A 20,117-nucleotide genomic window follows, 5' to 3' on the forward strand; every position below is an offset into this window, starting at 1 on the left:
TTCTAATAGAGGGAGGGAGCTTGTGCCAGTGGAGGGGGGGGCAAATAATTCTTTCACACAGACCATGGCAACCACAGTCACATGATGTATTGAGCAGAGAGGTTTTGGGCTGTGAAGTTTTACACAGATTTCGGGTAATCCCGAACTCTGTGCAAAAAAGTGCCCGTAGGCCCCAGCCAATTGCAGAAGTCTTAGTTACACTGATCGGTTGGCCCTAGCTCTAAATAGTGAGAGTACCCACGTTGTGCGATATGTCCATGTGTTTTCTAAATTGAGAGCAAACTTAGCAGGAGGTGCCCCTGAGCCTAAAAAAAAACAAACCAAAGAAAAAACAGAAGCTGTTACAACTTCTGCATTTTATTTATAAATAGGAGGTAGTTGTACTTGGTATTGTGCTACTGGCTGACAGCAGCGTGTGCTGGGGGATTTTGTGTCTTACAGTGATCCGACTGCAAAGCATTTACTTATCGATAAAGCAACATCCAGTGAGCAGGGAGGTAACACTGATTTATTGATAAAAGGCAGAAAACGGGACACCCTGTGCAATCCCACACTATAAACTAGATATTCTAATTTTTCTATTTAAAGGCACACTAGCCCATTTTAAAGAGGCAACGTACGATTTATCAAATTAAGTTGTAAAAAATAAATGAATATTTAACCAAAATGAATATTTGTTTACTTTAAGGACGCGGCCAATCAGATCCTAGCCATCATTTTGTAGAATGAAGTCGGTAAATGATAGCTAGAACCTTATTGGTGGCTATGGGCAACACGTCCGCTTCTCCTTTTCAGGCATTTTAGTAAATCTAACCCTAAGGGCTAGATTTACTAAGCTGCGGGTTTGAAAAAGTGGGGATGTTGCCTATAGCAACCAATCAGATTCTAGCTGTCATTTTGTAGAAGGTACTAAATAATGAAAGCTAGAATCTGATTGGTTGCTATGGGCAACATCCCCACTTTTTCAAACCCGCAGCTTAGTAAATCTAGCCCTAAATCTTTGTTCTCAAAAATGTAACTTAAATGCCAAGTATTTATCATGACCTTAAATACTTAAAAATAAAATGTGTGTCATACAAGACTTTAAAAGATGTTACGTTTGTTAGTAGATTACTAGAACACTTCTGCTGCCCCCTGGTGGTGAATAAAGATATAACATGCAATTGCTATTTACGATCATGTTGGAGGTTTTAGCAGATGTGTCAAGTTAGTAGGTTAAGGTTAGTACTCGCAGATCTCTCTCACATCCTCCTGTCTTCCCTAATTTTGGCCTATTATTTTTTTTTCTTCAGGCTACTATTAGTGATTTATGATTCTGGACTACCATGGCCACCACAGTCACATGGCACATGATGTATTGAGCAGAGAGGTTTTGGAACGCCCCTCTGAGCTCTGTCTGCACTGTGACCTCCTCCTTTTCCCCCCTCTGCCATCACATGACATGTTGAGAGCCGTGAACCTGTGTCTGTGTTTTAGGACCCCCACTGCGTGTCTCGTTTTCTGCTGGACCGCATCCCTCCAAGAGGCTCCCAGACCAGCGCTGAAAAGTGTTGGGACTCTTGCCGGCACCCCTTGGTTTTACACTGGCAGTGAAGGTGCCAATTTGGGCTCTCATAAAGTCTTTCTTTGTAAGAAATCTGCCAAAGGGGGAAGTCCAAATGGGGAAGTTGGCACATACAGACAATGGCTCGAACTGATTTTGCACATTTGTACACAGCGCTATATTTAAATATCTTTCTTCTAAGCGTTTTTTTTTTTTTGTCGATAATCCCCCAGACTCCCCATCACCCGCGGCCAGAGGGAGAAAACACTTTTGATTGGCTGGCCCCTTGTCTATAATACTTAGTTTATTGTGTTCACTTTGTGGGTACCATACTTACCATTTTCTCCAAACCCCCCCACAGCTCGCAGGGGGGGGGGGGGGGGGCAGGATGATTTTGATTGGTTCCCTATTTTTATAAATATATAAGTATATAAATTTTTTATGAAAGGTACATCATTTGCATATTATACATATATATAATATTATATTGCATATAAGACTGCAAACACAATACTTGCCTATTAGATGACATCGGCAGAAGACTAAAAATAAATAAAACATGTAAAACAACTCTCACTATATCCCTGTGATACGACAGACTCTGCGCCCCTGACTGTACGTTTAGCGTACACTCGCCCCTACGTCAAAGTGAATGGACCGGAAAGTTTGTCAGCTGCCAGTTTTAGTCTTGCGAAAACGCTCCTAGCGCACCCATCGGTTCACAACCACATTCTGCGTTCCACGACTGCCCCCATAAAATGGGGGCTGTGATTATAGTTCTACGTGAAAACGTCACTTCAACGTCCACCCTACTTCAACTTTAACTACTGTAAGTAAAATACTCTCCGCTGGAGTCTCATTTAGGTCTTCAAATAATCCGGAGAACGAGGGGTCATTGGGACGGTCTATCTCGTCTGCGTCACCGTCGTTCGTTGGATGGTTTTCATTGCATGGGTGTTTGCGCACATCTAAATCCGCTTACCCTCTCCAAACGCGTCTGGTCCCCTTAGTCTAGAAACCGATAAACATACATACAATAATACACATACATGCACAGAGTTTCCTCAGCGTTTATTTAGGCACTCACCATTTCCACAATAATGATTTATATAAGCATGATTACAATCTTATTTATATTATACAATATAGGCAACACATCGCTTCACACTGCTGCTGGTATCGCCGTATTAAAAGCAACATTCACACAAACCTGTAGATGGTTCAGTAATACAATAAACACAATAACTGTTGTTTGCACTGAGATGTAATTATTTGCTGAATCTAGTTTACAAACAAAATGTATCAAGATTAAAAAAAAACAAAGTTCCCTGTACCCAGAATATTATCTATTTGTTTTCTGCAACTAACTGTTGTTTACACTGAGATGTCATTATTTGCTGAATCTAGTTTACAAACAAAATTTATCAAGATTAAAAAACAAAGTTCCCTGTACCCAGAATATTATTTGTTCGTTTTCTGCAACTAACTAACAAATGAGACTTCTGATAAAACTACGCATTTAAAATGTTCAGATAAAACCACCAGCTAAAATCAACACCAATTAAATTCCATTGCAAATAGTAAGATTGCTAAACATGGTTTTTAATAGTCAACGTACCCGATGAACATGCAAATGTGATTCACCTTTTGTTAGAGAGTCCCAATAACTATCTGTAATAAACTTTGCAGCCTCATCTAGTCCCTGGTTTGATAACGAGCTAGGACTTGGCTACGGGAAAGCAGGGAAGTTTATTCATAAGTAGTTTGGGGGGAATATTCACTAGTCCGACTGCTTAAACTAGGATGTCTGTACCTCGAGCCAAACATAATCCAGTTCCCAAATACAGACGATAAATGTTTGCGGAATTTGGTTCCCACAAAGGTATAGAAAAAGGGGTTAATGCAGCAGTGAAAATAGGCGAGATTGCGGCAGATATAGAAGGCGTAATCGAGGGAATTGCTGCAGTTTTCATCCAGGACGTCCCGAGCCATTTGTTTCGCCTTGATGAAAATCACAACGTTGTAAGGGGTCCAGCAGAGAAAGAAAGCCAGGACGATGACAAAGATGAGCTTCATGGCTTTGTCCTTGTTGTGCATTTTGGTATGCTGCAACTTAACGACGATTAAAGTGTAACAATACAGGATCACAAAGAGCGGAATGAGAAAAAACATGACCAGCTGCTGGTAATATCCCACTTCCTTCCAGTGTCTGATCCTGTCCGCTCCGTATCCCGTCTCCTCACAGAGCATCCCCACGAAGGTGTCGTTCCTCGTCCCGTACAGGACAAATTTGGGAATGGTGGAGAAGAGGCTGACGATCCAAATGGTGGCGCTGGCCACGTAAACGTACAGAAGCCTCCTGGTTCTGGCGGCGTAAATGGCGTGCACCACCGCCATATACCGGTCCACCGTCATGATCGTCAGAAACAAGATACAGCTGTAGAATCCGGTATAAAAGACGGATGAGACCACCTTGCATAGGCCGTCTCCAAAGATCCACTGGTGGTTATGATAGTATCCCCAAAAGGGGAGGGAAATTGTGAACAACAAGTCCGATATCACCAGATTGAAGATGAACAAGTTGGTGACAGTCTTTATATTCTCAAATCTCAACAGCAGATACAAAATCAGGCTGTTCCCCAGCAAACTTATAGTGAACACCGTATAGTAGAAGAAGGGAACGACGGCTGCTCCAAACCTGATGCTTTCTTGTTTTTGGCACAGAAAAACTAGTTCTTCGTCATAAATCGTTGTGGTGAACGCAGAGTTCGGAGCGGAAGAGTTAACCAACTCTTGGCCAACGTCCGACATGGCAGCTTTGGCAAGATACCCACGGATGCAATCGAAAATCTTTCAAATTGCTGTTCTGTACAAAGCCGTTAGTGCTTTGGAAGATGCAAAAAAGCCGAAAGTGTGCAGGATCGACTCTAAAGGAGACTTCGGATGGACCGATGAGCAATCACTAATTTTGCAATTTCAGGAAGCAATGTGTGCTCTGGTGATGTCGGTGAGGTTTTTACCAAGCAGGAAACACATTTTACAAGGATGGTTACTTGTGCAACGGTTATCGTGTGTCCAGATAAATCACAGCCCAAAAATAGCTATACTCCTTACACACTAAAAAAAAAAAATCAACAAAATATTTTGCAATGTTTAGAAAAACATCTGTAAAACGTCTGAGACCCTGGACGAATATACACATTTTATAAATGTTCAGTAGTAGTTATTTCACTGGTCCGCTGGGAAGCCTGTACTTTTAGGGCACTATCGGCACTGATAGGCAATTGATTATTGCCCAGTATGCTATTTAACACATGATATCTCCAATGTTCTCTAGACCACCCTAGCCTAGACGATGGCTCAGAACGTACAGAGGACGAGATTTTGAAATAATCAATCTCAACATTAGGACTGATATATCTTGTCCTCGAGCCGGTAACTCGAGGACAAGATATCTGCATTAGTGAACTAGCCGCAGAAGTGGGACTTATTTTGGGCTCATGTTAACTCTTTTTGGTTTATGCTTGTAAGATCAATTCATGCACTGTATATTACATTAATGGTTATTAACCAAGGTTCCTCTATCGTATGATCACCACTGTATTAACAAATACACTGGGATCCACATTAGACCAACCCAACAACCCACATAATATCCTAAATAATATGTAATTCCTAAAACTTAGACAAAAGCCTAGAGCCCAGCGGATTGAGGGGGTCGGGGATTCCATGGGTGTAAAATTTGGGCCACGCACGTCACTATACTCATTCTGGTGGCTAGCACGCAAAACACAGTCCATTCCGGTGGATAGTATTTGGACACAGAGCCATTCGGGTGGCTAGTATTGGACACAGAGCCGTTCCGGTGGATAGTATTTGGACACAGAGCCATTCGGGTGGCTAGTATTGGACACAGAGCCGTTCCGGTGGATAGTATTTGGACACAGAGCCATTCCGGTGGATAGTATTTGGACACAGAGCCGTTCCGGTGGATAGTATTTGGACACAGAGCCATTCGGGTGGATGGTATTTGGACACAGAGACATTCCAGTGGATAACACAGCTGTTCCGGTGGATAGTATTTGGACACAGAGCCGTTCCGGTGGATGGTATTTGGACACAGAGCCATTCGGGTGGCTAGTATTGGACACAGAGCCGTTCCGGTGGATAGTATTTGGACACAGAGCCATTCCGGTGGATGGTATTTGGACACAGAGACATTCCAGTGGATAACACAGCTGTTCCGGTGGATAGTATTTGGACACAGAGCCGTTCCGGTGGATGGTATTTGGACACAGAGCCATTCGGGTGGCTAGTATTGGACACAGAGCCGTTCCGGTGGATAGTATTTGGACACAGAGCCGTTCTGGTGGATAGTATTTTGACACAGAGCCGTTTCGGTGGATAGTATTTGGACACAGAGCCGTTCCGGTGGATAGTATTTGGACACGGAGCCGCTCCGGTGGATAGTATCGGACACGGAGCCGTTCCGGTGGATAGTATCGGACACGGAGCCGTTCCGGTGGATAGTATCGGACACGGGGCCATTCCGGTGGCTAGTATCGGACATGGAGCCATTCCGGTGGATAGTATCGGACACAGAGCCATTCTGGTGGCTAGTATCGGACACGGGGCCATTCCGGTGGCTAGTATCGGACACAGAGCCATTCCGGTGGCTAGTATCGGACACGGAGCCATTCCGGTGGCTAGTATCGGACACGGAGCCATTCTGGTGGCTAGTATCGAACACGGGGCCATTCCGGTGGCTAGTATCGGACACAGAGCCATTCTGGTGGCTAGTATCGGACACGGGGCCATTCCGGTGGCTAGTATCGGACACAGAGCCATTCCGGTGGCTAGTATCGGACACGGAGCCATTCCGGTGGCTAGTATCGGACACGGAGCCATTCTGGTGGCTAGTATCGGACACGGGGCCATTCCGGTGGCTAGTATCGGACACAGGGCCATTCCGGTGGCTAGTATCGGACACAGGGCCATTCCGGTGGCTAGTATTGGACCTGTGCTGAATGCTGAAAGACGTGAAGTGCAAAGTGCAGAGGATAAAACAAATCTTCCCTTAAAAAAAAACAAATTAAAAAAAACATATATTTATATATATATATATATATTTATATATATATTTATTTGCATAGTTATAAATATTTATATGTAGTATATTAGATCTTTTATAGCCCTTTAAGAGAAGTCTACCCTTTCCCCTCTAAATACCTGCTCTGTCTATTTATCTAACAGACTATTAATAATAGAATGTTTACCGAGAGAATTCCAAACTATTGTGAAACGTGTTCCGGTATCAAGGTACTTATCTGATGTGGGTGAGGAGGAGATGCCTATTAAAAGCTCTTACCAAACGCCCCAGGTTGTTTCTCCGATCACCCCCCTGGCTAACCACAATCCAGACCGCCCACTGATTCCTGTGCAATGCCAGGACGTCTCTTAACCCACTATCCGGGCTTAAAAAAAACCAGAAAATAATGTCCAGATCGATTACTGATTGCGCTGACACCAGGAACAAGATCCTAATCAGCTTCCGCTTTATAAAAATATATTTAAAAAAAAATAAAAAAATAATTGTCATCATTTGACTTTATTGAACTGTGCATGGCCAATCTAGAATATATAATATACTATTTTAATCTTCTTCCTTCTGTGTTTTTCACTAGCGCCTTGCTACCATACGGGCAAACCTGTTGATTACCTTGCCCTTTGATATGACACAGAACAGTTAGGTGGATAAAATGGAACACAGGAGGATAGCCGATCTATGTCGTATCCAAGAGAGGCGAAAAGAAACCACTGTCCCTGCCTGATATAAAGACGCTGGTGAAAAACACAGTACTAAAAATGCAGATATTCCATTACGGAACCTGGGGTTATTGGAATTATCAACCTGCAAAAAGACACGTGACCCCTGAATGGTCATCTACCAGCTGCCAAAGAGGACCTAAACCTCAACTATATATGGTATATAGGACATAATATCACATTACCTGGATTTTATTTTTTTAATTTTACCTCTGCTGGTACAGTTGGGATTTACTAAACTGGATGCAAAGCACAGGTCACCAGCAATGGCTGGTAAAGGGGATCAAAGATTAGATTAGACAGCGAGGTGATTAATATAGACCGAAATGTCAACAATATATTGCATTATGGGGTCGACGGAGCAGCAGGAACTTACGCTGTAGGGGAAACTATTGCATTAAATGTAAACGCATCTCTACAAACTGTCCTCTTGTCCTTGTACACTTAATACCTGCACCCCGTGCCAGGTGTAATGAGTCATAATCTTATTTTCTGTTGTCACAAGTCTGAGCTTGGACCAAACTCTGGATTCACACAGAACCCCATATCCAATAAACCCTCTCTGTACAGTCTGCCTCTAATTGGGCGTTTTTCCCTGTCTCTTCCCCGGGTCTAATCCAGAGATTTTAGAATTAATCTCAGAGATGTTTAATTGACTTTTTATGTTATTTCAGACAGAAACCTGTTTATTGAGCAATGCTTCTACCCATAATCCTCGTGGGGGGGCTGACCGTGGTTATTAGGGATGGCACTGGTAAGGAATTAGTTAAGGATAATACTTTATATTTCTCATTCTCACTGGTAACAACAATATCTGGTGTTGGAAGGAATTTAACCAGAATAACCTGTCTTGAGCTCGTTCCACTGTGTAAATCTGCAGATTGTGCAGGTTATATATGGAAACTGGTGCAGGGAGAGCTACAGGACAAAGGTGTTGTAACCAATAGCAACAAATCAGATTGCAACTGATTTTTCTACTTCCTTTTCGCTAGTTACCATAAAAGTTCCCCAATAACCCCAAAAAAAGGGGAGAGCTACAGTACGTGGCTCATTCTCGGTCAACTGGAGGGCAGTGCGCTTAACGAGCAAGTACATTGTGTTGTCAAGCACGCCGCTTTGTCCAAACGGTGGCGCTATATTGTTCAGGCTACCGTTGGCTTTTAAGAGTCTCTGAGAGTAAAATACCTCAAGCAACAAAATTGTCACCTTACAACAATGCCCCGCCCGCTGCAAATCTAGGACAGGTACAGCCACCGGCAATGACTTGAAAATAGAAATGTCATTTATTGCCTGAGCAATCGCATGAAAAAAAAAATGAGGCGACTCTTGTTTTTGTTTTTTGTTTTTTTTAAGATAAATCCCTGTGTCATGCTATAAGAAGAATGCTGGTATTTATCATTGGTCCTTGGTTTGTGACTTCAGGCTGCTATTAATGGCTTGTGAGTCTGGACTACCGCGGCAACCACAGTCACGTGACACATGATGCAGCGAGCAGAGAGGCTTTGGAACCCCCTCTGCGCTCTGTCTGCACTGTGACCTCCTCCTTCTCCCCCCCGCCATCACATGACAGGCTGAGAGCCGAGTCTGTATCTAGCAGCCATTTTCGTTTGCCAACCGGAGAGCTTTTGAAAAGGAGATCACGATTTGTATAAGTAAAATAACTATTAGGGGCATCCTTAAGGGGTACTTAACTTGTTACTTTAAGTGGGGGGGGGAAAAATGGTGGACTTGCTGCTTTAAAACACCAGCACAATGGAATGTCAGCAACGTATGTAGAAAATATTACAAAAATGCACATCAAAGTAACCTCTGCTCTTATACATGAAGCAGTTATGTTGCTCTGTAATGGAAAAGCCAGCGGGGGGTAACAATAGCCCCTTAAAATTTATTTTCATATTGACAAGCTTAAAGCTGGGCACACACTACAATTTTTTCACCTGATTATCGGACCAATCACACGATAGGTCCGATATCGCATTAGTGTGTACGCTTGTTTTATCGTTCCTAAGCACATCGTATCGTATCATTTGGTTTTATAACAGGACTGTAAACGATGTCGGGCTAATCCTGCAGTGTGTGCGCAATCACGCCCATCTCTCCGACAATTTGCCGATAGTGACTCCGTCAGCGACGCCTCTCCGAATATTGTATGGTGTTGTCTCTGACGTCTCCCACGTACCCTGCTGTCTATACGTGAAGCACGTGGAAACAGCGATATTTTTCATAGCGGATCAATAATAAACGTTTTTACAAGCGCACGGTAAAATCGTTAGTTGACGTCACATTGGGAGAAATTTTCTGCAGCGTGGACCCAGCTTAACTCTGATGCACTGGGGAGGTGAGGGGGGAACGGAGCCCTTTATAAATATAATTATTGGACACCTTTAAACCCAGTGAGGCCACTGGCTGACCCCTGGTTGCCACCTGTAACAATTCAGAAACGTCTTAAAATCAAAGAAGTGTCAGCGAGCGGACAAGAAAACAAAACAAAACACAATCGCACCTCAGGAAACAAGATGGTCGGAAGCACAATCGGCCGAGCGCGGATCCGGACTGTCAATAGCACAGGGACAATGTGTCAGCTCACGTGCACAGTATGTGAGAAGCACAGGCAGGTTTGTTTGGTTTTCCTAAAGCAAAGACTCTCAGGGGGGGGGGCCCCCAAAACGGTTGTGTGGGACGAACAATAGGGTGTTGATAAGCGGCAGGAAAATATAACACACTGGATGCGTCAGGGCCGAGCTGATTATTAACACAACACTGTATGCTGAGTATGAACAGGTTCAAATAATCGCCCTCTTCCTGCATTCCACGGTGGGGTCATGACTTCGCAGTGGGCAACTGGGAAATAATTCAGCGACTTAAAGAAGCACTACGCCCCAAACCTGACGTTATCCTCCCTGAGCCCCGAGGGTACAATACGTTATTTAGTTTTACCCTGACATTAGACGTACAGGGCTTGTTCACGTTCGGATATAAATCGGGACACTTTTAGCGTACATGGCCTACGTCAATCCCCTCCCCTGTCCCCGAAGTCGTAGGCATCATTTACGTTCATACATGAATTGCATACTACGCTCATTGGTGTAATGTCCGATCCGCAACGTCCGAACATAAATCCAACCCATACGTTTCTAGAGCGCAAGTCTGCCCAGCTGTCAGTCACTCTGGGCTCTAATGATTACGCTGCAAATCAAGGGGGAATCCTATTTAGCAAGAATCGTGAAGGTCCATGTACCGCGGAAATGCTACTATCGTTATTGCCGTCTTAGGATGGCGATAGCAGAATATATAGCGCGAAAAAAATGCTTTCTTTCAATAAGAAACAGCTTATTTAATAATTATTTAACTTTCTTTTGTTTTACTTTAAAAAAAGAAAAAAATTATTATTATTTCGCAGTTTGAATATTTGAATACTTGCGACAATGACAGATTTTCTATCGTGGCAATGAGCCGGCAATAGAGATCCTGGTATTTATAGGGGACTGAAGACGTACCCCCCAATTGTCCCGATTTCAGCCGGACAGTCCCAAATTTCAGGTTCTGTCCCTGGAGGAGGGGGGGAGGGGTAGCGGGGGGGGGGGGGGGGGGGGGTTCGCTAGTGGGTCCCACCCTTAATTGTTGGATCTCTTTAAGGTGTAGCGCCTCTCAGACTAGTTACCCACTTATGGAAATGCAGACGGAGGACAGAACCCCTATTTAAAATCTATTTGACTACAGCGCCTATCATCCCCTCGTTAGAATGAATAAAGAAATAAAACAATCCAAAATGAAAAGATATGCTGTTTATTTTTCTTACAATAAAGAATAAATAGAGGTACAAATATTTGCAATACAGGAAATACATTTTTTAAAACGTTGGACAGGTCTGAACACTATATTTACAAAACATGTGACAGAGAGAATAGCATAATGTATAATATTCTACTATGTCCCAGAGTGGGGGCTAGAGAGCAATTTGTGTAACACGGGCTGGGGACAGGTTACGGAAACACATTTCATTGAAATAGATCTTGTTTTTAGAGATTCAGGGTCATTACGTGGGCAGCAAACAACACTATCAGTAATTAGTGATAATACTGCCACCTACGGTTGGTTTAACAGTGCCCGGGGTTCAAGCCGTGGGAAATGTAGATGTTATATATAGGACGACTGATGCTAAAAGCTCATTTGCGCCAGGATCTCTCAGGAGCTAGTATTGCGTCGTCTATCAGGGTTTTTTTAATATTGCCAGGACAAAGATCCCTGGTTTTATTACAGATAAAGAGCCTGGATCTAGGTGAGAAATACAGACTGTGAATTTGGGTAGTGTTGGAGTTCAAATAAAATAATTTGTACACTTGTGTCTTTTTTTTTTTTTACATTTTTCCATGGTGAACTACAGATCCCAGCCAGCCCTGGGTGCTAGTGCATGCTGGCACTTGTGGTTCCCCAAGTGCTAGCCTGCCCTGGCAGTCACGGGTATGTAGCAGTACACATGCCAGCATGCCCATACACTTAATGGCAGCCCAGGCACTCTGGGATCTGTAGTGCACCAGATCCCAGAATTTATCCGGTAAAAATATCCGCTCATTGTCGCTCGCAACTCTGTGCGGCGTGAGCAAAAACGAAGGATATTTCGGAGACACCTCGCGCAGATTTTTATTTTTAGAATTGAATCTCCCCCTTAAAATGCATCTATATAAAACGTTCAAAATAATTAAAAAAGAAAATAAAAAGTTAATTAAGACCAGTGTTAAATTGGAAGTTTAAGGACAGAAATGGCTTTCTTTTCTTAGCTAATTGGATTAAATGTAACGGGTGGTGTTAGCACTTTCCCAATCCATTTATTTTTTTTATTTTTTACAACAAGCCACACCCACCCACATCACATGACTCCTTTGGAAAGCGCATAGCTGTTAAATAAAACAAAAACGAGACTGAGGTTCAACATAGAGAGTTGTTTAAAGTGCTTAATACTGTATAAGTGTTAAAGGATATATCCACTTTAGTGAACTTTTAATAAACCCTTATCCTAGGGCGGATTGGTATTTTCTGTGTTGAGTTCGAGGGGGCGATACACTAGATCGCTGGGCCTATATAGGGGATGGGGCCCAAAACAGATGTCATGAAGACTAACGGAAATTAAAATAAAATCCATGTATGTGTATAGATCCTTCACCGGGAGTTGATACCCCTTAATAGACCCCCCCCCCCCCCACCTCCCCCCACCCCCCCACAGGTCATTGTCAGCAGGAGTCTATCCAGGTTATATGGGTCACCCCCAAAAAATGGTATTAGCAGTAAATAAAGTTAGTATACAACAGCAAATATAGAAACATATTCACTTGGCATGCCAACCATTCAAAGAGCAGGACCAGCAAGTCTCATGTACACTTAACGAGCTGCCACTTGTAGTTCCACAACGGTTAAGAAGCCACCGATTGACCACGTCATGGAGCTTCCTGTCCAGCGTTTTTGGAAAAAAATACAAAACAAGATAATAATCCCAATGTAACATATTGGTTTGGTTGAACGTGTGCAGAGAAGGTCCTTCACAGTAGATACAAATATCAGGCTAATTTATGTGCATTAATACGTACGATAAAGGTTCAACTGCCAGGAACATGGACAATGTTGTCTTCCGAGTTACTGTCTTGCCCGACGTTCACAGTTTCGCTCAACAAGGATAAGTTGTCTTGACCTGCGACACTTCGGCCGCCTTTTCCCAGGATGCTCTTGAGCTGGATCCAGAAAAACGGCTGCCGACTTTCTTCCACCGGCCACTCCAGATAGGTTTTAGTGCTCAGCATTTTCCGCAGTCTGCAGAACTTCTTTGGTAGGTCCTTCATGCTCACATTCTCCTTGACCACCAGGATGACGTCTTCGAAAGCATGGCCAATGGCTCTTTGGTGGGCAAAGTAGAGCTCGTAGTTGCACCACTCACTGTTGATGAAGTTATGGGACAGCACAAAGATGATCTTAAAGCTGTTCTCTATGTTCTCTATTATATTGTCGATAATCCATTTTCCGGGCAGGAAGTCTCTTTCGTGAATGCACACCCGATAAGGAGGATTGGCGTTCTCTAGTCGAGGAAGCAACACGTCTCTTACCCAATCTGCGTCAGAGTAGCTGTAAGAGATAAAGGCGTGATAGGCATAGTCTCTGGCCTCATGACCATCCTTGGACCGATATTTGGATCTAATTATCTGGCAAGTTGCTCTCAAATACCAGGGGACGTTGAACCTCCAACACAACACCATACAGACAATGACTACAAAAGCAGTCACCGATACCGATACGGCCACCACCAAGCGGACGTCACACTCCAGCTTTCCCGGGCTGAATAATTCAATTCTGGTGTCTAGCAGGTGTTGAGGATAATAGCAGAAATAATTGTTGGGCCAGTCCGGGACCTCCAAGGCCCCCGAATGGATAGTCTCTGTGATGAAGGCGTTAAGATCACACGTACAGTGGTAAGGATTATTTCCAGCCGTTAGCTTTTGAAGCTGGGCCAAATGTTGAAAAGAACCTTGATCAATTGCTCCGAAAGAATTGCCCTCTAATGCCAAAACCCGAAGATTAGGACCGTGCCAACCTGTGGGTATGAATTTGATTTTATTGTTACTAAGAATTAGCTCTGTTAGGTTGGTAGCCTGGTCAAAATACTTCATATGTAAACGTTCCAGGTGGGAATTAGACATGTCAAGATATTCTAGCGTTATAGGTAGACAGCTAAATACTTCCACTTTTAGCAAGTTGTCCCTTAAAATAAGGACTCTGAGACTGGGTGCCCACACACACGACTCGTTGTAACCCTCAATGAAATTAGATCCAAGGTCCAGGTGGGTGAGTGTTGGCCAGCTAGCGGTCAACAACGAGATGGTCTTCAGACTGTGCACTTGATTATTGCTAACGTTGAATTTCTCGATCTTTGGTAGGATGTTCTCCGTGCACAACAAGTTGTATAAGTACTTGGCGAAAAGTCGATTGCCCGATATGTTTAATATGACAACATTGGCCATTTGATACCAAGCATCGCAAGGAACAAAGTTGAAGTTCACGTTGATGATGCTCAGGTAGGTGACCTTACTAAACCAGACGAACGTCCAGTCAAATCTCAAGATATCCGGGTTAGTCACGTCTTGTATCACCAAGTTGTCCAAGGCCAAATCGCTAATGGTTACGTCTGACTTGTTGGTGTTCAGAGAACGAGCGAAATCTACAGAGAGCAGCGACAGCTTCCGTACGGTAGACTTCTGGACGTTTTGCAAGACCAAACGCAGAAGATTCTCATTGAACTTTCCTCTGTAGAAGACGAGCTCCTTCAAGTCAATAAGCGGAAGGAAAGAAAATACATCTACCATGCCTTCATAAAAGGAGAACTCGAACAAGTTTCGGAAACGAAGGCTAAGAATGGATTTACCATTCAAGTCCTTTAACATATCGGTCAGCAGAGTTGCGTTTTTATCCAAAGCGATGTCAAGCCACAAGACTTTGGTATCCAGCACAGAGAAAGCCCCTGGTTCATAGTAGTCTAGACTGGACTTGGTTTTCAAAGCAAACTTTTGCAGAGTAATATTTCGTATGGGGGTGAAGTCATATTTTCGGACACTAGAAACTAGGGTGCCTCCAACAGACAAGTCTTTTAATTTCACCAATTTGTAAAACATATCTCCAAGGGTGGCATATTTGTAGAAGTTATTGGACAGGTCAAGTATCTGCAAGTTCTCCAGCTGTTCCAACCCAGAAGATGGTATCTCCATCAGAGAGTTATTAAATAAACTCAGGTTCCTCATGAGTAGGTTGTTCTGAAACGATCCGCTGTCTATGCCGGAAATATTATTGAAACTCAGGTTTAAGGTGTGTAACTTGGGATATCGGGAGAAGGTGTTGACTTTTATTTCGGAGATTTTATTGTACGACAGATCCAGGTACTCCAGATTCTCTGATAAGTTCTGAGGGACGTCATAGAGGCTTTTTCCTTGGCAGTTGACGTGTGTCCCGTCTAGACTGAAGTAACATGATGTTGCAGGATGCCAACTTCCGAAAACGACAAGCAGAAGGAAAAGCACCTTCAATCTCCCAGCTTGGCGAAACATATCTAGATTGTCCACATCGTCTTCTTTTTCTGACAACAGCAAGAGAAAAAGCAACGTTAGTCATTAACGTCTAGGCGGACGGACACAATATTTCGTGAGAAGGCGATATTTTACGACCCGCTGCTTCGTCATGAATTAATGCGCTCCAACCTCAACCGTTTTGGTTCAGCCTACAGAATGTTTAGATGACAGGTAGCCTTTAACAGGTTTGTTTGTCGTAACCTTGAGGGGAGTTTACAACTAACCTTAACCTTCCTCCCTATAAAAACAGAGGTAGATCTCCGAGTATCCGACTGCTGCAGAACTACAAATCCCAGCACGCCTTGGCAAGCATAGACGACCTGACAGGAGACCACTTTGCCAGGAATAAGGCTATTCCTGAATATTTCTCCTTTTAAACAAGCAGACATCAATGAAGGAGGCGTTTGTTTACCCGGTTCCCATCTGCGATTATATCAAACGCACCAGTATTGACAGAACATTGTTAATATACATCTAGTCTAGGTCTAGACATTATTTACTCCAGTCTGTTACCCCCTACACTCCTCCCTTTCAGCTCCCATCAAACAATCACTGAGAGCATGAACAGTTCAAGTGCCGTTATCTCCTCAAAATATCTTTTTGTTCAACTGTTTTGCAAAGAAAAATCATTACCTGGTAACTTATCTGAACTTAAAAGTTTAAGTTCTTTTTTGCCTCCCAGGATGCCGAAATAGGCCACGCTAACCTAGCTAGTTAGTCATACATTATTATTATATTAGCAATGCCGTTTAAAGAGCAATCAGGAGTATATTTAAAACGATTTTCCACGGTCGGGGAAAAAAAAAAAAAAGTCTTTTTTTTTTTTTGGGTTTTCTTCAATTACCATCTGGGTAATTTAGCGTATCTGTTTTAGCTGCAAAGAGGGTCAATGACTAATAATTAAAAATAAAACGTATTTTACGCAGTTTGCTCGTCGATTAGATATATGAAATATGATATAAGCAACACACAAACGAGCAAACTATTTATGCTGCCCACGTGATTGTGGCATAGATTGAACACCTAATAGGCAAGCGCACTGATTTGTCTGAAAACCCAAACTTTTTTTTACACTAATTTAGCCACTAGGGGGCAGTGTGGCATTTCCCTCTGCAGCTTATAACACATTTTCCGTGCATGAAACTCAAATATCCAGATAAATACATTTTGTTTGCGTAGAATAATTTATCCTTAAGCGTTGTATGTGACTTAATAGTGACGTTAAGCTCTTGTAGTATTTTCCCCGTAAGGCTAGGCATGGCATTTATGTTTTGCACACAGCCGGTATGATTCGGATATAACCTGCCCAGTCTCAGAAACATCAATGAAATATGTAAGATTGCTGCAAGACTTACTTAGCAGAATTCATTATCGTAGGTCTCCAAGGCATGGGGAGTGGAAGGGACCTTAGGTGATGGGTGGGCTGTCCTGTGGGCTGTTGGTTGTAGAAGGTGGACACCTCATCTTGACTCAGAACAGCACCTAGAACAAGAGAGACCATTGGATTATAAATGAGACAGCGCCGTGTAATTGGCTGAGCACAGTGCAGTGTGCAGCCAGCGTCAGCAGGGGGCAGTAGCAGACCCTGATTATCCAATAAGCTTATTAGGCTGCAGTCTAGCGCGCAAGGCTTTTGGGAGGCACAACATGTTTTGGGGAGCAAAATTGTGGCAGGGAGGGGTATAAACTGAAAATAATTTTAAAATATAAAAAGAGAATAAATGTTCTCCAAAGTAAACAGATAAACATGTAAGAAAACTGCAGTAAGGTTTTAATCTTGATGTATTCCCCTGGTAAAGGCTGATGACAATTATACTTTCTAAAGATCTAATGCAGAATCCTCGGGTAGTGACCCAGCTAATTTGACCCTTCCGAACTAAACACCAAAGAAGTGATTTAAGGACCGGGCCTTGATATCAGACTTGGATGTGTGGAACCGAAACGTCCCAGCAGATCAATAAAAATCTGATTGTATTTATTTTGGGCATGGGATTTGCTGGTAAATCTAGTAGCTCCTTAAACCCCCCGCGCTTGTTAGGTTGATTGTTTGTTGAATCCTATTGTGGTGACTCCCCACCTCCAGGCTGACTGTTATATGACCCACCCCCCTTTCTCCAGATTTCTATAGTCTTAGCCATTCTCTTGCGGCCCTTCCTCGTCGTCTGGAGGTATTCTCTGCAGCCCTGAAGGTTGATATAATTGCTCGAATACACGAAAACACTTTGCACGCATGGTCCCAGGCCACAAATCTGCAAGTCAGGCTTAGGCGATCCGAGTAGACGTGGGACCACAAGTGCCAGCATGCCGTCCACTAGCGTCAGAGCTGAGGACGGTTAGATGCCCCCTTCCTGAAGAGCTTACGCTCCAGGCACTAGTTATTAGGACAGAACGGGACTCCTTTAAATGGAAAATTAATAGTTTGTTTTAGACAGAGCAGCTGCCTCCTCTCCAGGTCCCAGATCTTCTCTGGAATGTGGGAAATGTTAGGATGGCCCATGTTGACTTAACAGCGCTATGCTATAGAGGGATTGTAACGTACAGGCATAGGATAGAGGTAAACAGATACGGGCTGATTAAGGGTTGAGGCCACCCTGGGCTAATGCGCTCGTACCACCCCCTCTTGCTCCCACGGCAGGTAAACATAAGCTTGTCCTTAATCTAAAATCTGGCTCATCCCACAGCCAGCACCAATTATGTTCCTGCGTTTTCAAAACTCCGCTCCACTTGGTTTTTTAAAAGGGTCACATCGATCATTGCTACTCATTTTCCAGTCATTAAAATGAAGATTAATTAAGATATGAAGGGGGAGGGAGCTGTCCAACCTATGCCTGCCGCCATCCTCGTCTCTTCTACTCGCTTATCCTCTAGTGTCCGCTCAAGGATGACTCGTTGTCTTCAGCCTCCAACATGGGACTGCGTCAAGATTAAAACCTTGCTGCACTTTCTTTCATATTTTCTTTTTACTTTTGAGAACTGTTTTATTATATTTTAAAATTAATTTCTATTAATACCTCTCTCTGTCACGATGCTGCACCATAATTTTGCGCCCTTCGCTCAAAAGTCTTACGCCCTAGGACGGGGCCTAGACAGCCTATCGAATAATCAGGTAAACAGAGCTGAGAGATTATAATCGGACATTGTTCATATCCAGTTTGAACTGACAAATTCTTCGCTAAAAGGCAACATGATCTGTACAGATTGTTTCTTTGCTCTTTCTAGGAATAAGAAAAGTTTTCCGCGCCCCTTTAATTAGCAGCAACTTGACCCTTGTTGTTGAAGGTGATAATGACAGTCACCGGCACTAGCCGACAAGTTTTGATTGGCCGATTGCAAAGCCGCCTCTGCGACTGTTGGGCGCTACTTCATTGCAAATTTATCTGCCCTCTCCTCTAAATGATGATGATGATGATGTTCCCCACATCGACCCTATATGTAAATCATGTTATTACAGTGAAAAAAACATTTCCAGAATACGCACATATCTCACATAAGACACTGCAAAAACTTTAATTCATGCCCTTATCATCTCCCGCATTGACTATTGCAACTCCCTCCTTACTGGTCTTCCCAAAAAAACTTGAACCCCTACAATCTATCAAACCGTTCTTCCTCTGTTGAGGCACTCTGTCAGTCTCTACATTGGCTGCCTGTTTAATGCCGAATCCAATATAAAATTCTTCTACTAACCTACAAGGCCATCAACAAAGCTGCACCAACATACATCTCCTCTCTTGTCTCATAATATCTCCCAACTCGGCAACTCCGTTCTGCACAAGATCTGCGTCTCTCATCTACCCTCATCACATCCTCCCATTCCCAGTTACAGGACTTTTTTCGGGCTGCACCCACTTTGTGGAATTCCCTCCCCCCACAATAACACCCCTCTGGTCCTCAAACCTTCAAGCGTTTCCTGAAAACCCACCTCTCCAGGCAATCTTATAATATTCCTCAACCACCCTCTTAATCTCACACGGTTACCCTATTATCACCCTAGAATAATGACTTGTAGTACATACAACCTATACCTTGCTTCTCCCTGCTATCATTTTAAAAATAAATACATTTTTCATGATAATTTCACCTCTGGGGGGCAGAGTTCTGTCATAATCCCCCCAACTAACATTAATAAATGACAACCTGCATGATCTACTGTTCTTAAAATGTAACTATAGACACAAAATATAACATCCATATAGAATATATATAGATTCATATATGTAAAGGAGATTAATATATATTATTTGGATTTACACCAACTCTACCATCTCCGCTGGGAGCTGCCATGATTACAGTCAGGGGAAATAATGGAAATATTTTGTTTCTTTTATTATGTAAACTGGTAAAGGAGGAGGAAAAAATGATAATTATTATATCAAACAACATTGTTGCTAATGAGTTTCTGAGTTGGGTTTGGAGTTGCACAATATATGGCAGTGTGCTGTGAGCAACTTCTGAATGATTTTCTGCTCTGACGTTATAATGACATATTGTACTTAATATGTCCACTGTGCTATATCCATAGATTCCTGAAAATCACAGCAAAAATGTATTGCTCATATCTTATACATTAAGTACGTCTCCAACGAATAGAATCCAACTCAAACCTGCCCGTGACCCCCTCAAATTTGGTTACACACAATAAATCA

General features: G+C 42.9%; 2 protein-coding genes across 5 annotated transcripts in view; both read right to left on the minus strand.

Moving 5' to 3' along the window:
• Nucleotides 1-2,599: 2,599 nt before the first annotated feature.
• On the minus strand, nucleotides 2,600-5,192 carry LOC142108236 (C-C chemokine receptor type 3-like). Its single transcript, XM_075191865.1, has one exon. It carries the CDS (start codon nucleotides 4,352-4,354, stop codon nucleotides 3,293-3,295), a length of 1,062 nt encoding a protein of 353 aa, XP_075047966.1. The 5' UTR covers nucleotides 4,355-5,192; the 3' UTR covers nucleotides 2,600-3,292.
• Nucleotides 5,193-11,141: 5,949 nt separating this feature from the next.
• The window catches only part of LOC142109035 (toll-like receptor 2), a 35,701-nt gene continuing 26,725 nt past the window's right edge, over nucleotides 11,142-20,117 (minus strand). For 3 of the 4 annotated variants that reach the window (XM_075193041.1, XM_075193043.1, XM_075193040.1), the window contains exons 2-3: nucleotides 16,827-16,953; nucleotides 11,142-15,479 (exon numbers count right to left, since the gene is read on the minus strand). In XM_075193041.1, the coding sequence (XP_075049142.1) occupies nucleotides 12,961-15,450 (2,490 nt within the window). In that variant the 5' untranslated portion in view covers nucleotides 15,451-15,479; nucleotides 16,827-16,953 and the 3' untranslated portion in view covers nucleotides 11,142-12,960. Of the gene's footprint in view, nucleotides 15,480-16,826; nucleotides 16,954-19,158; nucleotides 19,253-20,117 lie in introns of those variants that run through there. The other variant, XM_075193042.1, reaches the window with a different exon arrangement.

The sequence above is a fragment of the Mixophyes fleayi genome, chromosome 12 (assembly GCF_038048845.1).
Source record: "Mixophyes fleayi isolate aMixFle1 chromosome 12, aMixFle1.hap1, whole genome shotgun sequence".
NCBI lineage: Eukaryota > Metazoa > Chordata > Amphibia > Anura > Limnodynastidae > Mixophyes > Mixophyes fleayi.

Excerpts from the sequence above, each read along its gene's own strand:
- LOC142108236 (XM_075191865.1), bottom strand. The coding sequence starts at position 4,354 with ATGTCGGACGTTGGCCAAGAGTTGGTTAACTCTTCCGCTCCGAACTCT.